At 44.2% G+C, this 24,714-nt stretch overlaps 1 protein-coding gene across 2 annotated transcripts; it reads right to left on the bottom strand.

Moving 5' to 3' along the window:
* Positions 1-520: 520 nt before the first annotated feature.
* Positions 521-24,714, bottom strand: LOC112222123 (transketolase). Of its 2 annotated transcripts, XM_024384748.2 has the most exons (14): positions 24,353-24,714; positions 22,513-22,630; positions 20,941-21,054; positions 18,247-18,344; positions 8,565-8,756; positions 8,333-8,451; positions 7,361-7,557; positions 6,993-7,157; positions 5,749-5,905; positions 5,004-5,134; positions 3,000-3,083; positions 2,753-2,846; positions 2,201-2,323; positions 521-1,142 (listed from the first exon to the last, which is right to left on the bottom strand). In XM_024384748.2, exons 1-14 carry the CDS (start codon positions 24,457-24,459, stop codon positions 955-957), a joined length of 1,887 nt encoding a protein of 628 aa, XP_024240516.1. In that variant the 5' UTR covers positions 24,460-24,714; the 3' UTR covers positions 521-954. The 2 variants fall into 2 exon arrangements, with proteins under 2 accessions (XP_024240516.1, XP_024240517.1); XM_024384749.2 differs by lacking the exons at positions 20,941-21,054; positions 22,513-22,630; positions 24,353-24,714 and adding an exon at positions 20,533-20,934.

The raw sequence follows: 24,714 nt of genomic DNA, 5'->3' as shown, positions 1-24,714 counted from the left end.
ATGCATTATTTCAGCCCAGGCGCAATTTACATTTTGGCCACTAGATGGCAGCAGTGTATTTCAAAGTTTTAGACTGATCCAATGAACCATATCTGTTTGAAATGTTGTGTCAAGACTGCCCAAATGTTCCTAAATGGTTTATCAATACATTTTCAAGTTCATAATTGTGCATGGTATTATTTCACTGTAACAGATACTTATATTTTCCACCATAATTTGCAAATAAATTCATAAAAAATTCTACAATGTGATTTTCTGGATTTTCTTTCTCATTTTGTCTGGCCTCTCTCATCTTTTTAAGTGGGAGAACTTGCACAATTGGTGGCTGACTAAGTACTTTTTTTGCCCTACTATAGATGATGGTCCGATCGCATTCTGTCTCCTTTCTGTGTCTGTGTGTTGCCATGTAGGCTATGCTGTGTAGGTGTGTTTATGATGTTATTTCATTATGGACATGAAATCATGAAATAAGTCAATGAAATAAGTCAATACGTATGAAACAACTATCAGACTGGAGGGGTGTGAAGAAACCATTCCTTTATTGGTGTGAAGTCCCAGTCAGGATGAGGGGCTAAAAACAGTGCTCTACACCAGACCCATGTCCACTCACACACTCGCTCACGTGCGGTACAGGGTGTGTCGCATCAAAATGTGAGAGAATCAGACCAATTTTTATTTTATTTTAACGTTCACCTCACTCAGACTACAGCAGTACTCATGACTTTCTCTAGGATGGGGTCGATTGTGGGGGAGTGGAGTACTGAACTTACAAGGGGCCAACTCAATGGATCAAGGGTCAAAACCACATCAATGACAGTTATCAGAAATAGCATATTTGCTTTTTTCGAATCCTTTGATTCATACTCCGTATTCTCGGAGAGCGGGGGTTGCCAGAAGTGTTTTCGGGTTGACGTTTCCATGACAATGGCATGTTGCAGTGGCGCTGGTAGTGGTCTACTTGGCGTTGGCGGAGCTGCTGAGCATCTTGCGGACAGCCTGCGCAATGGCGTCACGGTCGATGCCGAAGATCTTGAGGAGCTCAGTGGGTTTGCCGCTGCGGGGGACGTGGGCCACGGCCATACGGTGCACGTTGAAGCCGGTCTCATTCACCACAGCAGAACACACCGCCTCCCCCAGGCCACCTAAATAATTACAACCACATGTCAAGTCAATCACATTTATATAGCCTTTTTACAACTAAATAAAACCTCAAATGCAAGAGTGCAGAGTTCTATTTTCTGGGTCTTAGTATTTGTGCAGAGGTTTGTCCTAAGACTCCATATGTCACATCCGCTCTCCTCCTCTAATTCCTTTGAACCTGTCTTGCTGAGCTGTCTTTGTTTGTGCAGTTTAGTCAGTCTGATCTATACATCATCTTTGTCTTCCACCTCACTGACACTGTAACACTGTCACCTCCACAGCCCCTGAGTCTTTCTTGATCCTCCCTGACAGGCCTCCCACCACCTTCTCATTGACTGACCATCAGGCCGGCGGTGGCGAAGGGGGGCCGGGTGCGAGAGAGGGTGTTCCTCCACTCTACTTTAGTAGCCATCTGCACAATGGGGGTCCTTGAAGCCTGGGCCTCTCCATATAGCCCACTCTAAGCCCCCTATCACAGCCTCCCCCCTTCCTCTCCCTCACACACCATCTTCCCACCCCCCATGGCTTTGAGTGGACGCCCAGCCCCCCACGTCACCCGTGCATGCACACCTGTCATAATGCACTATTCATGCTTATGTGTAGACAGGGAATGGGGGTGGGGGTTGGAGGTTGTCAGGGCATGGCTTCTGCTGGTTGGGGGTTAGTTAATGTTAAGATGTGGACTGTGGCACGGCTGTGCTTATTCTTTTCTTTGTTTAGTTCCTTCAACAGACAGTATAAATACCAAGGGACAAATAAGGCAACTGTGCCAAAATAAACACCCACACATTTTTGGACTTGCTTTTATCTAGGTCAGTGAAAGCCCAATGGCCAGAGCAGAGCTGAAATGTAAAAAAACATTGAGGTCTGATAGTCTCTCCTCCTCGTCCTGCACATGCTCAGGCTTAGAGATTTAAGAACTGATACAAATCACATGAATGTCTCGCAACTGCATAACTATCTAAAACTGCATACCTCAGTGCCCAGTGCTATATATTGTATTCCACTGGAATAAGATAACCTGAGTCCAGAAAGCAGCCTGTGTGTGCAGAGTACCCACCCTCGTAGTAGTGGTCCTCTACTGTGACTATGCGGCCCCTGGTGGCCTTGGCGTGCTCGATGATGGTCTTGGAGTCCAGAGGCTTGATGGTGAAAGGATCAATCACTCGAATGTTGATCCTCTCTGAGAGAGAAACAGAGCATGTTACACAATACTCGCAGTACAAATTTCTTCAGTTCAAACTATGGTGTTTCATCTATTCACGCAACACCAGATAAACAGTAGAGATGAATCGACAGACTTCTACAGTGCTAGAGACAGATGCAAGAAGTACTCTGACTCTGTTGTTGGGGTGCACATGCTTATTGATAGAGTACCACCATCAGCCACCACTGTTGGCATTTAACCCCAGATCATAATGAATGGTCCAATGCCTTAGTGGGACAAGTCTCACAACAAAGTCTCAGTATGCGTGTGTGTGTGTGTGCATTACTCGGATGACGTTGATGTCCATCAGTCCCTGGGTGACGAGCACATTTCCTGACAGCCAATGTAGAATATTGAGTTCCAGTGAAGGATCTATGTAACTTTCCCGAAAGGACTGTTCTGTACCTTTCTTCAGCATTTCAGCAGCTGCCAGTGCCTCGTGTAGGGTTACGCCTGCTCCGATCACTGTCACGTGATCATCGTTGGTCTTGTACACAACCTGACGGACACGGGATGGAGGTTTCTATTATCTAGGCATATTTCTATTTAAAATCATTTAGCAAGCATGTTAGTACTATAAGAAAGTGATCTACTGTTAAGACTTTCATTAGTCATTGTGTATAGTACATCTCAAATATCATTGTCTCCATACCTTTGCCTGTCCCACATGGAAGTCTTCGTTGCTGTTGTAAAGAACACTGTTCTCTGGGCGACTGGTTCTGATGAAACACACACCCTGAAACAGAGATGAAACATGTCAATCAGCCTCTGGACTTTCATTACCTTGTCATTTATCAGACAGGTTTATTAAACAGCGACTCAGCCATACTCAGCAGCTGTGTAAACCAAAGATATTGGAAAGTGAGCACATAGCATGAGGCAGATGTGATAGAGAGGGTTCTAGGTGCAGGTTAGTATTTTTTGTCATAAATATTGTTCTGGAGGCAGCTCTGCAGAGTGGTTACTAGCTGGCACAGCCACAAAGTCACAGCTACAGGACTGTTTTGCTGGTACAGACTGGAATATGTTCCGGGATTCATGCGATAGTGTTGAGGAGTATACAACATTAGTCACCGGCTTCATTAATAAGCGCATCGACGACGTCGTCCCCACAGTGACCTACGTACAGTACAAATCCCAACCAGAAGCCATGGATTACAGGAAACATTGCACTGAGCTAAAAGCTAGAGTTGCCGCTTTCAAGGAGCGGGACACTAATCCGGACGCTTATAAGAAATTGTGATAAACCCTCCGACAAATCATCAAACAGGCAAAGCATCAATACAGGACTAAGATTGAATCCTACTACACCAGCTCTGATGCTCGTAGGATGGGGAAGGGCTTGCAAAATTCACAAATTATAAATGGAAACCCAGGCAAGCTAAATGCCTTCTCTGCTAGCTTCCGTGCAAGCAACACAAAACCTGCATGAGATGCATGAGAGCACAAGCTGTTCTGGAAGACTGTGTGATCATAACTGCATGTAGCGGATGTGAGTAAGACCATTAAGCAGGTTCGGAGGGCCAGACAGATTACTAGGATGTGTACTCAGCGCATGCGCTGACCAGCTGTGTTCTTAGTCCCCTTCTGCACTCCCTGTTCACCCATGACTGAGTGGCCACGCACGTCTCCGACACCATCATTAAGCTTAACAATGACAAAACGGTGGTAGGCCTGATCACTGACGACGATGAGACAGCCTATAGGGAGGAGGTCAGAGACTTGGCAGTGTGGTGCCAGGACAACAACAACAACCTCTCTTTCAACATGAGCAAGACAAATGAGCTGATTGTGAACTATAGGAAAAGGAGGGCTGAGCACACCCACATTCACAGGGCTGTAGTGGAGCGGGTAGAGAGCTTCAAGTTCCTTGGTGTCCACATCATTAAAGAACTATCATGGTCCAAACACACCAACACAGTTATGAAGAGGGCATGACAACACCTATTCCCCCTCAAAAAGTTATATAGCTGCATCATCGAGAGCATGGTTGCGTCACCGCTTGGTATGGCAACTGCTTGGCATCCGACTGCAAGATGCTATAGAGGGTAGTGCGTACGGCCCAGTACATCACTGGGGCCAAGCTTCCTGCCACCCAGGACCTCTATACCAGGCCCTAACAATTTTCACACACACTCTCGCTGCTGCTAATCTCTGCTTATTATCTATGCATAGGCACTTTGCCCCTATCTACATGTACATATTACCTCAATTACCTCGACTAATCCGTACCCCTGCACATTGACTCGGTACCGGTACTCCTGGTATATAGCCCCGTTATTGTTATTTTAATGTGTTACTATATTTCCTTGAGTTTTTTCTGCTAATTTTTCTTACTTTTTAAAAACTCTGCATTGTTGGTTTAGGGCTCATAATGAAGTATTTGTATTCAACACGTGACAAATAAAATTGTAATTGATCAAATCAGATTTTAAATCAAACCATAACCACACTGCTAACTCTAATGTCTAACCCTAACCTTAAATTAAGACCAAAAAGCACATATTTGTTTTCATACATTTTTACAATATAGTAATTTACAATATAACTACAATATGGTTTAGGTTTTGCTGCCGGCCTATCTAAGGGGAAATCACTTAGTTCTGCCTCCAGGTCAAAACTGATGACAATACATGTCAACCTGTGTGCTGGGTACCTTTGTGTTAGCAGCCAGCTCCACAGCTTTCTCAGTGGAGACACCGTCGCTAGGGTAGAAAACAGTTGCCGTGGGAATGGCTCTGAACATGGCAATGTCTTCAAGGCCCATCTGAGAAGGTCCATCCTCTCCTAGAACACACACACATGCACACATACACACACAAACACGCATGCAAGTCACACACAATAGCATTTGGGGTGTATGGGGCGGCTTAAAGTGAAAGCTACAGGGCAGGCATGTGTTCAGTGGGGCGAGTCGGCGTGGGCATGCAATGTACCTGAGGAACCAAAAGGAAACCTGGCCGCCCCGCCACCACCACTTCCATGACAGAGAGAGAGAGGGGGAGGGAGGAAACGAGTGCTGGCCGGAGCCACACTGATACAGTAGTAGATGGACGGAAGAGACGGAAAATCAAAATTCAGGATTCAGGAAATAATACAGGATCACAAGGCGTGAGGCCAACTACAAGGAAACGATTCAACCCACTGCAAGAGTGTTACAAACATTTTCAATCGAAACCAACTGAAGACAAAGACCTTCCTCGACTAAACAGTGTTAGGGGAAGCACTGTGTTAACACTGTGTGACAGAGAGATAGGTCTTCTGCAGTGGACTGAATCGGTCCAAGAGGAACCAGCGCTGAGAGCTACGTCAGGTTAGGATCACAGTGAGGAAGTCACGGGTCACTACAAGACAGGTCACCGGGGGTGGGGGGGTGGTCAAAGGTCAGTGGGCGGACTGACCGATGGACACGCCGCAGTGGGAGCCACACAGATTGATGTTGCTCTCAGAGATGGCAGCCATGCGGAGCTGGTCGTAGGCACGTGTGAAGAAGGTGGCGAAGGTGCTGGCGAACACCACGTTACGGTCCCGCGTGGCGCAGCCCACCGCAATGCTCACCTGACAGAAGAGGAGAGAGAGGATAGGTAAAGGAGAGTAAAAGCCTGAGTAACTTGTGTTCTCAAATTCTGGCCAAAGTGTCTCACATTCCTTAGAAATAAAAGGAGGGAGCCATCATCTTAAAAATTAATATGGGAGAAATGTGATGTTTGAGCAATTTAATTTCCTGTTAGCCCTGAGAAAGCCCTTTCCCCTGTTCCCCATGAGGCCCTGCTAAGGGGATGGGGCCTGTGTGAGCAGTTAAAAACGATCATTGTCAGTGAGAGTTTTTACTCAATACAATACACTATGTTTAAACAATACCATCTACATTAAGTATAGCAAAGCACAGTGTGTCGTTTGCTAGCATAGAGCATCATTGTTGTCACTGACCAACAAGATACTTGAAAGCCAACAGAGCATTCAATGCCCCAATCCCTTAACAATATTCATATATGTGACAGCATGACTTGGGTAATTAATTAATCTAAATAACATCAGAACTATATTTGACTCCTCTATTGTCTGTGTGGGAGTCAGAATGAGACACAGGCCACAATACGGCTTCATTAAACCTGCTAATGATGCCTCAAAGAACATCTACTGGAATCCTGCAGAGACATTACTAATGATGAGGAGGTCAGGGCCCATATCCACAAAGCGTCTCAGAGTAGATGATCTGTCCAATCTTATTCATTATGATCTAAAAGGCCAAAATGATCCTAAATCAGCACTTCTACTCTGAGACACTTTGTGGATACGGGACTTGGTCTCTTAAGCAACCAGGCAGGAGGAGTAGAAGGATTCATGCCCTAGAAGTGAGGGGGTAACACTGTGTGTGTCAGAGGTGAATAATTTAGATATGAGGGTGGAAAGAAGCAGAAGAAGCCACTTTAGACTATTAGTGATGGATAAAGTGGAATTGCGTGTTGTCATTCTACAGTCGTCCAAATACAAAGACGTAGGCCTACAGTATGAATGGGTTGACGTCACATAGTGCTATCAACAACAGCTTATCATTGTTATTTTGTGATCAGTACACTTTAGTTCACCCTACTAGACCTAGACTCAGGTCAGATATGTGGCACTGGGTGTCAGCTGAGCTTACCATGTTCTGCTCAGCGATGTAGCACTCAACGTAGCGTTCGGGGTGCTCATTCTTAAAGAGCTCAGAGAAGGTTGAGTTCTTGGTGTCTCCATCCAGAGCCACAACATGCTCGTTGTAGCGGCCCAGCTTAGCAAGAGCCATGCCATAGGCCTTCCGCGTGGCAATCTGCAGCCAAACACAACCAATGGGTTAGTTCATTTAAAAACACAGTTCAATATAGCAGCCCACCACCATTCATGCTATCTGTCTGGGTCATGAGCAAGTCAATATACATTTTCCATGTCTTGTTCCAGGACTTAAAGCATCGTTCTCAAACGCTCTTGCTCTTTCTGTCAAGTACACACATGCACGTGTACACACACACACACCTTCTCTCCGAGTTTGTAGTTGGGTGCATTGGGCATGCGGACGTTGCGCAGGCTGACTGGCAGTGAGTCCTCGGTGGGCGTAGCGGGGTACAGGCGCTTGGTGGTGTTCATGATGCGCGCCTGGATGTCCTTCATCACCCCCTCAGCCATCTCCTTGGGCAGGGGCTTCCCATGCCAGCCCATCTTGTCCTCTGCAGCTACAACACACACAAAGAACATGATGAAATACAGACAGAGACACACACAGATAGACATTTATCAGAGATGGCACACTACCTCACGCATAGCAAATACACCTTTAGTATATCAGCAATGACAAAATTTGAGGAAATCTGCTTTTGTTTTATATCTAGATGACATGATATCAGTATCAAAATGTCATAAGTTACATATTGCTCAACACTCCTCTCCCTCATCACAAAGCCTTACACGTGTGGCCATCAAAGACCATTCTATAGGTCAAGGTTCCACTTCAAAAGCCATATGCTTATGACAATAGGCAGACAAAGGCCAGTGATCTGAGTATATACTACACATCCTGAGGGATTACTAGGCTGCTGCAGCAGAAGCTCTAAAGCACTGCCTAGATTACCACAGGTTTAGGTGCCCTTCATAGAATAGACAGGAGGGCTGAGTTGGGTCTATTCGACTTGACCCATTTTAAGGGACAGGCACAGACTAAACCGTTGTGATTTCAGGATTAGTGTGGTCTGGTAGTAGGTATTCATGACAAAGCAGCTCCCGAGCACCACAGATATGTTTGAACGTGAAGGGTAGAGGGGAGTCTGTCAGTATCACAATGAAGCTGTGCTGGTACATTTGTGTATGCATGAAAGGCGCTGCTGCTGGCATAGTATTAGGGCTTGGTTAGTCTCTGGTTGTACCTGTCTGTACTAGTGTATCAGTACATGTACCTATAGAGGAGCATGGGATTGGGTACCTGTAGAAATGTGTGTGTGTTTCTGTAGGTACCTGAGATTCCCTTGCCCTTGATGGTTTTGGCAATGATGGCGGTGGGCTGGTGACGGGGTTGGCTCAGAACCTTGGTCAGCTCCTCCACACTGTGCCCGTCCACAATGATGGCATTCCACCTACACACACACACACACACACACACTTAATTTACTGGTGTCAATACCTGGTGGGAGTAATTTACATGCTCAGGCCCATAATCATGGTCTCTAGGCTTTCTTCCAGTACCCACCCAAAGGCCTCGCAGCGTTTCTGGTACTTCTCCACATGGTGCTGCAGGGGAGCCGGGTCACTCTGACCCAGACGGTTGATGTCCAGGATGGCCACTAGGTTGTCCAGCTGGTAGTAAGAGGCGAAGGACATGGCCTCCCACACAGAGCCCTCAGACATCTCCCCATCACCCAGCAGGCAGTACACATTGTAGCTACAGAGGGAAAAACAGACAGACAGACACAGACAGATAGACAGGGGCAATTAGAGGCTTGCAACATCACAGCAGCCAAGCTTTCATAAAAAGTAATAAACAAAGTAAAGTTATGACTAATATAAATGACTAATCCACAACTTTCAATTCATTGCCACTTGATTGCCACCTAATGGCTAATGGGATGAAACGCAACACAACAGAGCAGAACAGTAATAATAATAATAATAATAATCTCTTCCTCACAATTGCCTCCCCTCGCAGAATAACATTTTCCACACAACCCCCTCCCTTCATCTTCAAAATGAGCCTCCCTCCCTGCACAGAGTGAACAGGAACAGTTGACCCCACCCTTGGCTCGGAGCTCCAATCATCCTGCATGGTAACAGGGTCTGACAGCTTTCCACTCAAATAGACATTGTCATTAAAGCGAGAAGATAGACTGAGACATGGCACGCATTCCGGGCCAGACCGCCTGGGGGAAAAACATTCCAGAGCCCAGAGAGGGATCCACAAAACACCTGGTCCAGATCCCGCTTAACATCCCCTCTCCCGGTTATCTCGCCACAGCACCTCTCACTACACAAAGACAGACTTCCCTGCACCAACACACTGTTTAAACCTCTGAGCTGCAATTCAATTTGAATCAAATTAACACAATCTAATAGGCTCCATGATGTTATATGATACAATATCAGTGTGTTGACTCACTGCTTGCTATAACATGAGTTGATGATAATGGTGATTATATAACTCATTAATTAGATGGTAATGAAGGGCAAAAGTAGAAATCTAAATATGAATGGATAAATGACTGTTCTATTGCTGTGGAGGAATGACACTGTTTAAAGAGCTATTAAGTCAAAAGCTGTGATGGAGTAGGGGATCTGAGGTAACCCTTCAAATGTGCATACCGGTGAGTGTGTGTGGCTTAAAACAACAGACACTGGGGAACGTATCCTACACATTCTGAGGGATTACTGGGCTGCTGCAGGTCCAAAGCACTGGCCGGGGTTTGGGTGCCGCTCGTAACATGTGCCAGGATAACCATGCAGTTTAACCTATAATTTAAGCTTCTATTTAAAACAGGTACATAATTGAGATTAACCAATATTCATTCATTCACTCTCTCCTCTCGCCAGGTGAGAATATTATAGAGGTGAGAAGAGAACACATCATACTGACACCTCACATGGAGCCCTCAGGCTCATCTGGCTTACATAGAACCAATGAACGGGAAATGTCTTAAAACCACCCTCCTGAACCTGCGCCAAATTGTTTTACGTTCTGCTTCGATTTGGTTTAGCTAAAGCATGGATAATCATATTCAAACTCTCCATTTACTAAATCAAATAAACACAGTGAATTAAACAGGGTACTGTAAGCGTGAGGCTTTATTAAAGCTGTAATGTGGCATTTTCACTGGCTAATCCTCCTGCTAAGTGTATCTGACACATTCACTCATTTGATTCATAGAACACTATTTATCTGGGACCCTGGCCTATGCATGTAGGGCTGTGGATGTTGGGGTCACCGACTGTAATAGGAAGATTGCTTTAATTAAAACAGTCATACATACAGACAAGTCACGGTTGGGGCTGGATGCTACAGTAGCTCACTTTGACAAGCTGTTCTGAGCACTGGAGAACACTCACTCACTAATTACTCATTCCCAGAGAGACACACTCAATTCAATTCAAGGAGCTTTATTGGCATGGGAAACATATGTTAACATTGCCAAAGCAAGTGGAGTAGATAACATACAACAGTGAAATAAACAATAACAATGACCAGTAATACATTCACAGAAGTTCCAAAAGAATAAAGACATTACAAATGTCATATTATGTATATATACAGTGTTGTAATGATGTGCAAATGGTTAAAGTACAAAAGTGAAAATAAAAAAACATAAATATGAGTTGTATTTACAATGGTGTTTGTTATTCACTGGTTGCCCTTTTCTTGTGGCAACAGGTCACAAAATCGGGTTTGTTTTCAAATTCGTTGTGGATCTGTGTAATCTCTAATATGATCATACATTTGGCAGGAGGTTAGGAAGTGCAGCTCAGTTTCCACCTCATTTTGTGGGCAGTATGCACATAGCCTGTCTTCTATTGAGAGCCAGGTCTGCCCACGGTGGCCTTTCTCAATAGCAAGGCTATACCCACTGAGTCTGTACATAGTCAAAGCTGTCCTTAAGTGTGGGTCAGTCACAGTTGTCAGGTATTCTGCCCCTGTGTACTCTCTGTTTAGGGCCAAATAGCATTCTAGTTTGCTCTGTTTTTTTTGTTAATTCTTTCCAATGTGTCAAGTAATTATATTTTTGTTTTCTCATGATTTGGTTTGGTATAATTGTGTTGCTGTCCTGGGGCTCTGTGGGGTCTGTTTGTGAACAGAGCCCCAGGACCAGCTTGCTTAGGAGACTCTTCTCCAGGTTTATCTCTCTGTAGGTGATGGCTTTGTTATGGAATGTTTGGGAATCACTTCCTTTTAGCGGGTTGTAAAATGGTAATGTCTCTTTTCTGGATTTTGAGACGTGCAAGACCCCCTCCTGAAGGACCAGTGCTGAGAGAACCCACGCCAAGAGGACCTACACCCAGACCACAACATCACCAGACAGACACCAACCAGCTAAGACCACCCCAAGCAAACCCTGGCCACACCTTATATAGGCGCCTTCATATCAGACCTATGCCCCTTCTGCACACCCCATGCCCCCCGCACCTGCGGCAAGGAACTCAACAAAACAGGAGGAATACACCCTGGCAGTGAGCAGAGCAACAGGCCCAACCTCCAGTATTACACCCGCCCAAGTCCCATCCTGCAACCTAAGAGGTATGTATCAGATGCTCAACATGCTACTACCTACTGTGATGGTCAGGGCCTAAACCACACAAAAACAACACTAGACACTATGGAACACAAAGATTTTACTATTTCATCCTGGAAAATACAAGGTCTGAGGTCATCTGCCTTTCGCCTAAATAGCAGGAAACTAGACTTCATCAAAGAAATTGGAAATACAGACATTGTTATCTTACAAGAAACATGGTGTAAAGGAGATGGACCCACTGGTTGCCCTCTAGGTTACAGAGAGGTGGTAGTCCCATCCACAAAACTACCAGGTGTGAAACAGGGGGTATGCTAATTTGGTATAGAAAAGACCTAACCCATTCTATTAAATTAGTCAAAACAGGAACATTTTACATCTGGTTAGAAATTAATAAGGAAATGAACAACAGAAAATTGTCCTCATGTGTGTGCTACCTATATCCCCCCAATAGAATCCCCATACTTTAACGATGACAGCTTCTCCATCCTAGAGGGGGAGATCAACAATTTCCAGGCCCAGGGACATGTACTTGTCTGTGGTGACCTAAATGCCATAACTGGACAAGAACCTGACACCCTCAGCACACAGAGGGATAAACACCTACAGTGCCTTGCAAAAGTATTCACCCTGCTTGGTGTTTTTATTTGGATTTCATGTAATGGACATACACAAAATAGTCCAAATTGGTGAAGTTAAATTAGATTTTTTTAAAACTTGTTTTAAAAAATGTAATAAATTATAAACGGAAATGTATTCACCCACTTTGCTATGAAGCCCCTAAATCAGATCTGGTGCAACCAATTACCTTCAGAAGTCACATAATTAATTAAATAAAGTCCACCTGTGTGCATGATCTGTCACATGATCTCAGTATACAGTTGAAGTAGGAAGTTTACATACACCTTAACCCAATGCATTTAAACTGTTTTTCCCAATTCTTGACATTTAATCCTAGTAAAAATTCCCTGTCTTAGGTCAGTTAGGATCCCCACCATCTTTAAAAATGTGAAATGTCAGAATAATAGTAGAGAGAATGATTTATTTCAGCTTTTATTTCTTTCATCACATTCCCAGTGGGTAGGAAGTTTACATACTAATTGAGTGTATTTGGTAGCATTGCCTTTAAATGGTTTAACTTGGGTCAAACATTTTGGGTAGCCTTCCACAAGCTTCCCACATGTGGGTGAATTGAGCGGATGTAACGGAGTCAGGTTTGTGCTCGCACACATTTTTTCAGTTCTGCCCACAACATTTCTATAGGATTGAGGTCAGGGCTTTGTGATGGCCACTCCAATACCTTCACTTTGTTGTCCTTGAGCCATTTTGCCACAACTTTGGAAGAATGCTTGGGGTCATTGAAGACCAATTGCGACCAAGCTTTAACTTTGTGACTGATGTCTTGAGATGTTGCTTCAATATCTCCACATAATTTTCCATCCTCATGATGCCATCTATTTTGTGAAGTGCACCAGTCCCTCCTGCAGCAAAGCACCCCCACAACATGATGCTGCCACCCTGTGCTTCACGGTTGGGATGGTGTTCTTTGAGGCACTGAGTTTGAAGGTAGGCCTGGAAATACATCCACAGGTACACCCCCAATTGACTCAAATGATGTCAATTAGCCTATCAGAAGCTTCTTAAGGCATGACATAATTTTCTTGAATTATCCAAGCTGTTTAAAGGCACAGTCAACATAGTGTATGTAAACTTCTGACCCACTGGAATTGTGATACAGTGAATTATAAGTGAAATAATCTGTCTGTAAACAATTGTTGGAAAAATTACTTGTGTCATGCACAAAGTAGATGTCCTAACCAACTTGCCAAAACTATAGTTTGTCAACAAGAAATTTGTGGAGTAGTTGAAAAAACTAGTTTTAATGACTCCAACCTAAGTGTATGTAAACTTCCGACTTCAAATGTATATACACCTGTTCTGAAAGGCCCCAGAGTCTGCAACACCACTAAGCAATGGGAACCACCAAGCAAATGGCACCATGAAGACCAATGAGCTCCAGGTCAGGGACAAAGTCGTGGAGAAGTACAGATGAGGGTTGGGTCACAAAAAAATATCAGAAACTTTGAACATCCCATGGAACACCATTAAATCCATTATAAAAAATGGAAAGAATATGGTACCACAACAAAACCTGCCAAGAGAGGGCCGCCAACCAAAACTCAAAGACCAGGCAAGGAGGTCGTTAATCAGAGAGGCAACAAAGAGACCAAAGATAACCCTGAAGGAGCTGCAAAGCTCCACAGTGTAGATTGGAGTATCTGTTCATAGGACCACTTTAAGCCGTACACTCCACAGAACTGGGCTTTACGGAAGAGTGGCCAGAAAAAAGCAATTTCTTAAAGAAAAAAATAAGCAAACACATTTTGTGTTCGCCAAAAGGCATGTGGGAGACTTCCCAAACATACGGAAGAAGGTACTCTGGTCAGACTAAAATTGAGCTTTTTGTCCATCAAGGAAAACGCTATGTCTGGCGCAAACCCAATACCCCTCATTACTCCAAGAACACCATCCCCACAGTGAAGCATGGTGGTGGCAGCATCATGCTGTGGTGATGTTTTTCATCGGCAGGGACCGGGAAACTGGTCAGAATTGAAGGAATGATGGATGGCTTTAAATACAGGGAAATTCTTGAGGGAAACCTGTTTCAGTCTTCTAGAGATTTGAGACTGGGATGGATATTCACCTTCCAGCAGGACAATGACCCTAAGCATACTGCTAAAGAAACACTTGAGTGGTTTAAGGGGAAACATTTAAATGCCTTGGAATGGCCTAGTCAAAGCCAGACCACAATCTAATTGAGGATCTGTTGTATGAATTAAAGATTACTGTACACCAGCAGGAACCCATCTAACTTGAAGGAAATGGAGCAGTTTTGCCTTGAAGAATGGGGAAAAAACCCAGTGGCTCTACAAAGTATTGACTTTGGGGAGGTGAATAGTTATGCACGCTCAAGTTTTCCGTTTTTGTCTTATTTCTTGTTTGTTTCACAATAAAAAATACTTTGCATCTTCAAAGTGGTAGGCATGTTGTGTAAATCAAATGATACAAACCCCCCCAAAATCTATTTTTATTTCAGTTTGTAAGGCAACAAAATAGGAAAAATGCCAAGGGGGGTGAATACTTTCGCAAGGCACTGTACCTGGAGGAGACAGCAAAAGGGCAAGTAATAATATGGGGATGAGGTAGTTCGGTGTGCTATTTACAGATTGGCTGTGTACCAGGTACAGTGATCAGTAAGCTGCTCAGACAGCTGATGCTTAAAGTTAGAGAGGGAGATATTCCAAGATTTTTGCAATTCGTTCCAGTCATTGGCAGCAGAGAACAGGAAGGAAAGGCAGCCAAAGGAAGTGTTGGCTTTGGGAGATGACCAGTGCAATATACCTGCTGGAGTGCGTGCTACGGGTGGGTGTTGCTATGGTGACCAGTGAGAGCTGAGATAAGGCGGGGCTTTATCTAGCAAAGACTTATAGATGACCTGGAGCCAGTGGGTTTGGCGACGGATATGTGGTGAGGGCCAGCCAACGAGAGCATACAGGTCGCAGTGGTGGGTAGTATATGGGACTTTGGTGATAAAACGGATGGCACTGTGATAGACTACATCCAGTTTGCTGAGTAGAGTGTTGGGGGCTATTTTGTAAATTACATCGCCGAAGTCAAGGATCGGTAGGATAGTCCGTTTTACGAGGGTGTTTGGCGGCATGACGGAAGGAGGCTTTGTTGTGAAATAGGAAGCCGATTATAGATTTAATTTTGGATTGGAGATGCTTAATGTGAGTCTGGAAGGAGAGTTTACAGTCTAACCAGACACCTAGGTATTTGTAGTTGTCCACATATTCTAGGTCAGAACCGTCCAGACTAGTGATGCTAGTCGGGCGGGAGGGTGTGGGCAGCAATCGGTTGAAGAGCATGCACTTAGTTTTACTAGCATTTAAAAGAAGTTGGAGGCCACGGAAGCGGTGTTGTATGGCATTGAAGCTCATTTGGAGGTTTGTTAGCACAGTGTCCAAATAAGGGCCAGATGTATTCAGAATGGTGTCGTCTGAGTAGAGGTTGATCAGAGAATCACGAGCAGCAAGAGCGACATCACTGATATATACAGAGAAAAGAGTCAGCCCGAGAATTGAACCCTGTGGCATCCCCATAGAGCCTGCCAGAGGACCGGACAACAGGCCCTCCGATTTGACACACTGAACTCTATCTGAGAAGTAGTTGGTGAACCAGGCGAGGCAGTCATTTGAGAAGCCAAGGCTATTGAGTCTGCTGATAAGAGTGCGGTGATTGACAGTCGAAAGCCTTGGCCAGGTCGATGAAGACGGCTGCACAGTACTATCTTTTATCGATGGCGGTTATGATATCGTTTAGAACCTTAAGCGTGACTGAGGAGCACCCATGACCAGCTCGGAAACCAGATTGCATAGTGGAGAAGGTACGGTGGGATTCAAAATGGTCTGTGATCGGGTCTAGAGTGTCACCCACTTTGAAGAGGGGGATGACCGCGGCAGCTTTCCAATCTTTTGGGATCTCAGACGGTACGAAAGAGAGGTTGAATAGGCTAGTAATAGGGGTTGCAACAATTTAGGTGGATAATTTTAGAAAGAGAGGGTCCAGATTGTTTAGCCCAGCTGATTTGCAGGGATCCAGATTTTGCAGTTCTTTCAGAACATCAGCTCTCTGGATTTGGGTGAAGGAGAAGCAGGGGGGGAGGGTAGGGGTAGCCAGGAGGAGAGCATGGCCAGCCGTGGAAAAATGCTAATTGAAATTATTGATTAGCGTGGATTTATCGGTGGTGACAATGTTTCCTATCCTCAGTGCAGTGGGCAGCTGGGAAGAGGTGCTCTTATTCTCCATGGACTTTAACAGTGACCCAAACTTTTTGGAATTAGTGCTACAGGAAGCAAATTTCTGTTTGAAAAAGCTAGCCTTAGCTTTCCTAACTGACTGAGTATTACGCTCTCAGAGAGTTCAGTCAGTCCACTGACACCCCTATCAGATCACAGCAAAAGCACACTCTACTAAACAGTACATTTGACCTCTCAGCTTCCTTATCAAATAAAAAAATTGCAAGCAGACAACCTAAGAAAATTAACAACAATGACAAATGATTTGATATAGCAAACACCATTGTATATACAACCGATATGTTTATTTATTTTCCCTTTTGTACTTTAACTATTTGCACATCGTTACAACACTGTATTTAAAACTAATAGGACATTTGAAATGTCTTTATTATTTTGAAACTTCTGTGAGTGTAAGGTTTACTGTTAATTTTGATTGCCAACGCAAGTGAAATAAACAATATATACGTATTTCCCATGCCAATAAAGCCCCTTAAATTGAATTGATATTTAATTGAGCGAGAGAGCGAGAGTGAGCGGGATATGGTAAGAGAGTGAGCGAGCGCGAGAGAAAAGGCGAGCGCGAGAGAGAGCAAGAGAGAGAGCGGGAGAGAGTGAGCGCGGGAGAGAGTGAGCAAGAGGGAGAGAGAGAGTGGGAGAGAGTGAGCACGAGGGAGAGAGTGAGCGGGAGAGAGGGCGAGCGAGCGGGAGAGAGAGAGTGGGAGAGAGTGAGCACGAGGGAGAGAGTGAGCGGGAGAGAGGGCGAGCGAGCGGAGAGACAGCAAGTGGGCATGAGCAGGCGAGAGTAGGCGAGAGCGTGCGAGTGAGAGAGTGCAAAGAAGAGAGAGAGAGCAAAAGAGAGAGGAGAGCGCAAGGGGAAGTAGTGAAAGAAAAGAAGAGAGGTGAGGTTAAGAGCAAGAGAGGGAGAAGATGGCGGCTCTCTAGCAGCCCTGATTATTAGAGCAGAAGAATTGACTGAACACAAAATGCAGAGAAGGCCAACCAACCCATCACGCGTATACATTATACGTCAGACTGCTCTGTTGTACAGACCAAAAATGAAACCTGAGAATAGCAACAACAAAATCACAGTATCTCTAATAAACCATTTTAAAGTACTTCCCTAACCCCAAAGTACAGCCCAGCTATCCTACTGTTATATATTTGTATATGGATTCAGATATGAAGGTGAATCTGCTTGTCATATGCAGATTGCCATAGACAGTATTCCAGGCTCCATTGTTTGCCAGTGTTGCCACGTGGCCATTCTTGAACAGACCTCGTTTCTCACAACAAAGACGCTGGCTTCCATACCATATTCAATGATGAAACAGCCAGCCAGCCTGTCTCCACGACACCACATACAAGATCAGCTATGGCTGTCAGCCTGCGTCTACTCTCCTGACAGGAGGTGAAACATCAGATCTTCTTACTGTTTGCAGTGTGCACCATGAGTATAGATGTGTGTATTGTGTACATGCAAGCTTTGTCTATGAATGGGTCTCTTTATGCCTATGTGTTGGAAAGTATCACTGTGTATGTTCATAGTAGGTGTGTCTGATTTATCTAATTGCACATATTTCCTTGTGCATACTCCCCTTTGTATATTCCCAATGCATGTCATTATTTGTGTTTGTGTGTTGGTCGATCTGTCTGTGTTCTGGTTTAGCCAGACAGCGTACGATCACACAACTAAAGCCTGAACTTAGATGGGTGTTAAGCATCTAATGGAGTCATGTGCTAAACTCGATATTATGTGCTTGCGTGTGTGTGCGTGCGTGTGTGAATGGTATTTCACCTGGCCTTGTCAAAGTATTTCCCAGTGTAGGCCATCCCACAGGCAGCACCCAGACCCTGTCCAAGAGAGCCGGTGGCCACATCCACAAACTGCTGCTTCTGTTAACACACGTAAACATACACAAATGTTAAGACACTACACAAACACGTCGCAGCACACACAACATGCATAAACATGCATTACACCATCAAACACACATTACACAAACTCATCAAACATTATGCAAATTATGCAGTTAAACATTGCACAGACATCTATTTGCGAACAAAGACGAACTACTCAGTCATAACACACCCACATTCAGTCTCTGGCATGCACATGACCATCACAATCATATACAAATCAAATGTTATTTGTCACATGCACCGAATACAGCTTGTGTAGACTTTACTGTGAAATGCTTAATACAATACAATTAAATCCACAAGAATGGAGCTACAAGGTGATCAATGTGGAGCTATATACAGGGAGTACCAGTACCTGATCAATGTGGAGCTATATACAGGGAGTACCAGTACCTGATCAATGTGGAGCTATATACAGGGAGTACCAGTACCTGATCAATGTGGAGCTATATACAGGGAGTACCAGTACCTGATCAATGTGGAGCTATATACAGGGAGTACCAGTACCTGATCAATGTGGAGCTATATACAGGGAGTACCAGTACCTGATCAATGTGGAGCTATATACAGGGAGTACCAGTACCTGATCAATGTGGAGCTACATACAGGGAGTACCAGTACCTGATCAATGTGGAGCTATATACAGGGAGTACCAGTACCTGATCAATGTGGAGCTATATACAGGGAGTACCAGTACCAGATCAATGTGGAGCTACATACAGGGAGTACCAGTACCTGATCAATGTGGAGCTATATACAGGGAGTACCAGTACCTGATCAATGTGGAGCTATATACAGGGAGTACCAGTACCTGATCAATGTGGAGCTATATACAGGGAGTACCAGTACCTGATCAATGTGGAGCTATATACAGGGAGCACCAGTACTTGATCAATGTGGAGCTATATACAGGGAGTACCAGTACCTGATCAATGTGGAGCTATATACAGGGAGCACCAGTACCAGATCAATGTGAGGCTATATACAGGGAGCACCAGTACCAGATCAATGTGAGGCTATATACAGGGAGTACCAGTACCAGATCAATGTGGAGCTACATACAGGGAGTACCAGTACCAGATCAATGTGGAGCTATATACAGGGAGTACCAGTACCTGATCAATGTGGAGCTATATACAGGGAGTACCAGTACCTGATCAATGTGGAGCTACATACAGGGAGTACCAGTACCTGATCAATGTGGAGCTATATACAGGGAGTACCAGTACCTGATCAATGTGGAGCTACATACAGGGAGTACCAGTAACTGATCAATGTGGAGCTATATACAGGGAGTACCAGTAACTGATCAATGTGGAGCTATATACAGGGGTACCAGTACCAGATCAATGTGGAGCTATATACAGGGAGTACCAGTACCAGATCAATGTGGAGCTATATACAGGGAGTACCAGTACCAGATCAATGTGGAGCTACATACAGGGAGTACCAGTACCAGACCAATGTGGAGCTATATACAGGAGTACCAGTACCTGATCAATGTGGAGCTACATACAGGGAGTACCAGTACCAGATCAATGTGGAGCTATATACAGGGAGTACCAGTACCTGATCAATGTGGAGCTACATACCAGGACCAATGTGGAGCTACCAGTACCTGATCAATGTGGAGCTATATACAGGGAGTACCAGTACCAGACCAATGTGGAGCTATATACAGGGAGTACCAGTACCTGATCAATGTGGAGCTATATACAGGGAGCACCAGTACCAGATCAATGTGAGGCTATATACAGGGAGTACCAGTACCAGATCAATGTGGAGCTACATACAGGGAGTACCAGTACCAGATCAATGTGGAGCTATATACAGGGAGTACCAGTACCTGATCAATGTGGAGCTATATACAGGGAGTACCAGTACCAGACCAATGTGGAGCTATATACAGGGAGTACCAGTACCTGATCAATGTGGAGCTATATACAGGGAGTACCAGTACCAGACCAATGTGTAGAAGTATAAGGTATTTGAGGTAGATACTTTTCACAAAACACACACACACTTCCTCTCAAACACACTTCCTAAACATACACATTCATTCAGTGCTCATGGTAACTGATCAACAGGGCAAATCAATGTGTAAGTAAAATGAGGTGAATAGGCACTGAATCTTAGTTGAGGGAATCAGTGGGTTACTCACGTGTGTGTGAACAGACCATGGCATTACTGTGTATTCAGACGCAGGGCCTGGGGCCACCTGTCTCTGTCACACAAACACATCTTTGTGACATACAGTCTACACCACAGTACATAGTGGGTCTTGTGTGCTCAGACTTCCTCTCTCCAACAAGGGAATACCAGTGCCCTGAAAAAGGACATGTCTGGCTTTGGAAATGAGGACAAATTTGACCCTGTTAGTTGTATTTCATAAGAGACCACAGGTAACAAGCGGTAGTGGATGAACGGGTTTGTGAGGAACAAAGGGCTAAATATAAACCAGGCTTGTGGAAGAGTGACACTCTGGGTTAATGGAGTTAAGAGGTTATTTGTGGACCAAACAGGGTTGTGTTTTGTGGATTGATGGGTCACTTCCTATTCCTGTTCTTACCGGCACAGGATGTCCCTCCAGGATGGAGTCGACCTTACGGAGGTTGAGCAGCTCACTGTCCTTCAGGTAGCCTGCCTCAGCCCACACTGCATACAGCACCGGTGCCGCATGACCCTGGAGGAGAGAGAAAGAGCGAGAGGGACACAGAGAGAGAGAACGGTCTCACAGATACAAGTCACTCTTAGACTTCATTGAGTAGTAGAAAGAGACTTTGTTACCATCACACACAGACATGACCACATTCAGACAGAACATACACAACGGGGCCTTAGCTAATGCAAGCACACTTCAATAATTTACGACAACCACCTTTCATAGCAGAGCTGTTATTCCCTATGTTACACTCTCACATACAGTATCACACTTTGTGCCTGGACTAATTTCAGTTCTGGGATTGGGAACATTATCCCAAACCTTCTTCCTTCCCTCCAAATGAATTAAGCTCCAGTAGTCTCAATAGGATTACGTCCACACCTCCCGGTCTGTCTCCTAAAGCAGTGGTTCCCAAACTGTGGAACTCAGTCAGGCTTTGAATTTACTCTTGAAAGTTGTAATAATAGAATGCACAAGGTGCCATTTCAAAAGTGGTTCGTGCAACAGCAATATTCCTCGTCATGTCAATCATAGAGAGCTATTTATAACTTGTCAGAAATGTCCAGTTTGACCATCTAGCTCATGTCAGCTAACATTGATGCGGGATATTCCCCAATGATGAAAGGGGGGCATGAGTGAAAAGGTTTGGGAACCGTGGCCCTAAAGAATCCCAGGTCCCAGATTACAGGTTTACTCTACATTGGGCCTTTAAGAACTCTAATCATATGGCTGGTTCTTCCCAGCACAGACTGGCCAAAGCAATCTGACTAGTTAAAATCCTATGAATATACAACTGTCCATCCCATTCATCAGGTTGTTTTTTGAAAATGGTATTAGTTTGATACAATGCCCTAGTGCTTGCTAAGGGCCCTAACCACTCTCTCAATATACTGAACAATCTGGCCTTAATGGCCATGTACTCTTATAATCTCCAGCCGACACAGCCAGAAGAGTACAGGCCACCCCTCAAAGCCTGATTCCTCTAGGTTTCTTCCTAAGTTCCAGCCTTTCTAGGGAGTTTTTCCTAGCCACTGCTTCTGCGTCTCTTGCTCTCTGGGTATTAGGTTGGGTTTCTGTATAATCACTTTGTGACAACTGCTGACGTAAAAAGGGCTTTTGATTGATTGACAGACAAACTTGATTAAACTGTATCTGAGGCCGATGAGGCCATTAGGGAAGATGCAGGGCTGCTACAGTAGGTCTGACCTTAGAGGTGAACATGGATTTGGCTGACAGGACTGATTAAGGCAGGGGAATGAGACTGGTACGGCATTTTTTAATTGTTCCCCTCTAAATCAGGGACTGATTTAAGACGTGGGACATCAGGTGTGTACAATTCATTATCAGGTAGAACAGAAAAACAGCAGGCTCCGGATCCTGTAGAGTAAGAGTTGAATACCTCTGGTCTCTAGACCATAGAAATATAATCCCCATTCAAGTCAATAATAATGATATTTCTAGACAGGGTTAGAGTGGTACCTTGGAGAGGACGAAGCGGTCATTGTTGATGTTGCGGGGGTCCTCAGGGCGGTACTTCATGGTGTGGAAGAAGAGCACAGACATGATCTCTGCCACACTGCAGCATGATGTGGGGTGTCTGGAGGGCAGAGGACAGGACAGGGAGTCAGACCAGGGCTCTGACTGACACATACACACACCTCCATGCGCTCAGGACACTGCAGTGTAGAGCAAGAAAGTATAAACACATACACTCACCATAAATGATCTACAATCAGTTTACTATAGACTATTTCATTGCACTCCCATATATTCAGTAGACACACACACAAAGTACTGAACAGACACTGTCCTGTGATGTCATTATAGGAAACAAATCCATCTTCAATGGAACTTGATCATTCAGACCTGAACGCTGATATTCATTCTTCATTTAGTGCAGGGGCTGGCCTATATTAGTCTGTCTGCCAACTGTAAACGTCATGTTGTGATAAAGCTTTAACACTCAATGCATGTGAAACGTGTTATTTTCGCTCTTTTGCCTTTGACTTCACATTAGTGAATTAATTCACAACAATCAATCTGCTGTCTGTTAGATAAGGCAGACCCTCTTCCATACATTCAGTCAGGGTTAGAAAGTTCCTCAAGCAATGAGCTGGAGGACAGCATTGTGATCATTCCATTGCACTTTAAAGTTGTATTATAGCAGACCACAAATACACTCCTTTCTCCTTCATTGCCAAAACTCCATGCTTAAGGTTAAATGCAAAAGATATCAATATTTAAACAGTTTTTTAAATAATCTATAACATATGAGATTCCAAACAGAGCATGCCCGTTGTAATATGTCACAATAACACAGGTGCCTGGTACCCACCAGAAACGGAAACGTTTTAAATCAACCTGAAACGGAAAGGTGGTCAAAAAAGACTAAATTAAATTAAATGTTGATTGGATGAAATAAACAATGAACAGGTGAAAGAATGAACACATAAAAAGGTATAGTTCAATTGTGCCTTGGACTTATTTGTTGAGGTGGAAGTATACACATTTATTAAAAGGTTGTATCCTCAGACATTGTGATTATTATGCGTCAATAGCATATTTTATTTGAGCTGTTAACTATACTGTAGTAAAAAAGGAAATAAGAAAAAGGAATTAATTAATCTCTCAAAATATAAAGAATATTTATTCTACCCTATACCAAGGACAAGCCTGAAAAATATGAATAGAAAGGGGAGTGATTGTCCTGGTCGCGGTGGCCTGACGTATCATCGGCCAGTCGCAAATCGTTCCGCTCTGCGAAGATGATGGCCACTGGAGGCTGAATTTACTCAGGAGCACCAGGAACGAGCGCGGTCTCTTTAGTTGCGGCGAAAGCGGGTCCATTCCACATACTCAAAAGCCCACGTCGTCACCACGCGTAAAGACCCATTCTTTACGGAATCATAATGAATGGGTTTGCTCTCAAAAAATGCACTCAAAAATAAATGGGCATTAAGATACTGTACAATCGAAAATAATGCACCTGCTTCGAGTAGCCTAGTCTATTAGAACGTACGAGGCTACGACATTATTAACAAAAGTTCACAATGTTATCTCTGCATATTTTATCTATAAGGTATCTGCATGGTTTACATCCCACATTTAAGACATGTCGATGATTAATGCCAAATGGATGGATTAAGAATAGTAGTAGCCTGTTCTGGAACAATGCGTAATATGCGCATAAAATGGGCATACAATGTCCGAGCCATGGCTATTACGCATGTAAACCCATCACATAGCCTGCACGGATGGACACCTCATATTACAAATGTATTTTTCTTTTGAATTGAAAGCATTGAAGCATGGCGCTTACCCGCTGCATGCAGCAGTTGTAGCCTTTATAGAGTTGATCCTGAGCCGGTTGGCTACGTTCCGAAGTGCCTGCAGAGTCTGTTGGTCGGGTTTGTGATAGTCCTCCATCTGTGCGCAATTCTGTCAAAAATACACTTAAAAAATAAAATACTGTACGAACAATATCAGGGTCAAGACTGTGAAATATGTGCGGGGGATAGAGGCAGAGAGAATGACAGAGAGAGGGGCGTGTTAGTAAACCTATGATTGAATATGGCTAATCTAGAGCAAAAAGGAGATTGACAGCACACGGGCTCAACGAACACAGAGAGGTAGGGTGCGTATGTAGCAGCGCAAAGTATGCTACATCCCAAACAGTTACGC

Source organism: Oncorhynchus tshawytscha, linkage group LG22, assembly GCF_018296145.1.
Source record: "Oncorhynchus tshawytscha isolate Ot180627B linkage group LG22, Otsh_v2.0, whole genome shotgun sequence".
Lineage (NCBI taxonomy): Eukaryota > Metazoa > Chordata > Actinopteri > Salmoniformes > Salmonidae > Oncorhynchus > Oncorhynchus tshawytscha.
The sequence above is the reverse complement of the archived record's forward strand: the minus strand, read 5'-3'. Positions and strand labels throughout refer to the sequence as shown.

Excerpts from the sequence above, each read along its gene's own strand:
- LOC112222123 (XM_024384748.2), bottom strand. The coding sequence starts at position 24,459 with ATGGAGGACTATCACAAACCCGACCAACAGACTCTGCAGGCACTTCGG. Across the intron at positions 21,055-22,512 it reads ACCGCTTCGTCCTCTCCAAG|GGTCATGCGGCACCGGTGCT; the intron begins GTACCACTCTAA and ends TCTCTCCTCCAG. Across the intron at positions 3,084-5,003 it reads AGCTGGCTGCTAACACAAAG|GGTGTGTGTTTCATCAGAAC; the intron begins GTACCCAGCACA and ends TCTCTGTTTCAG.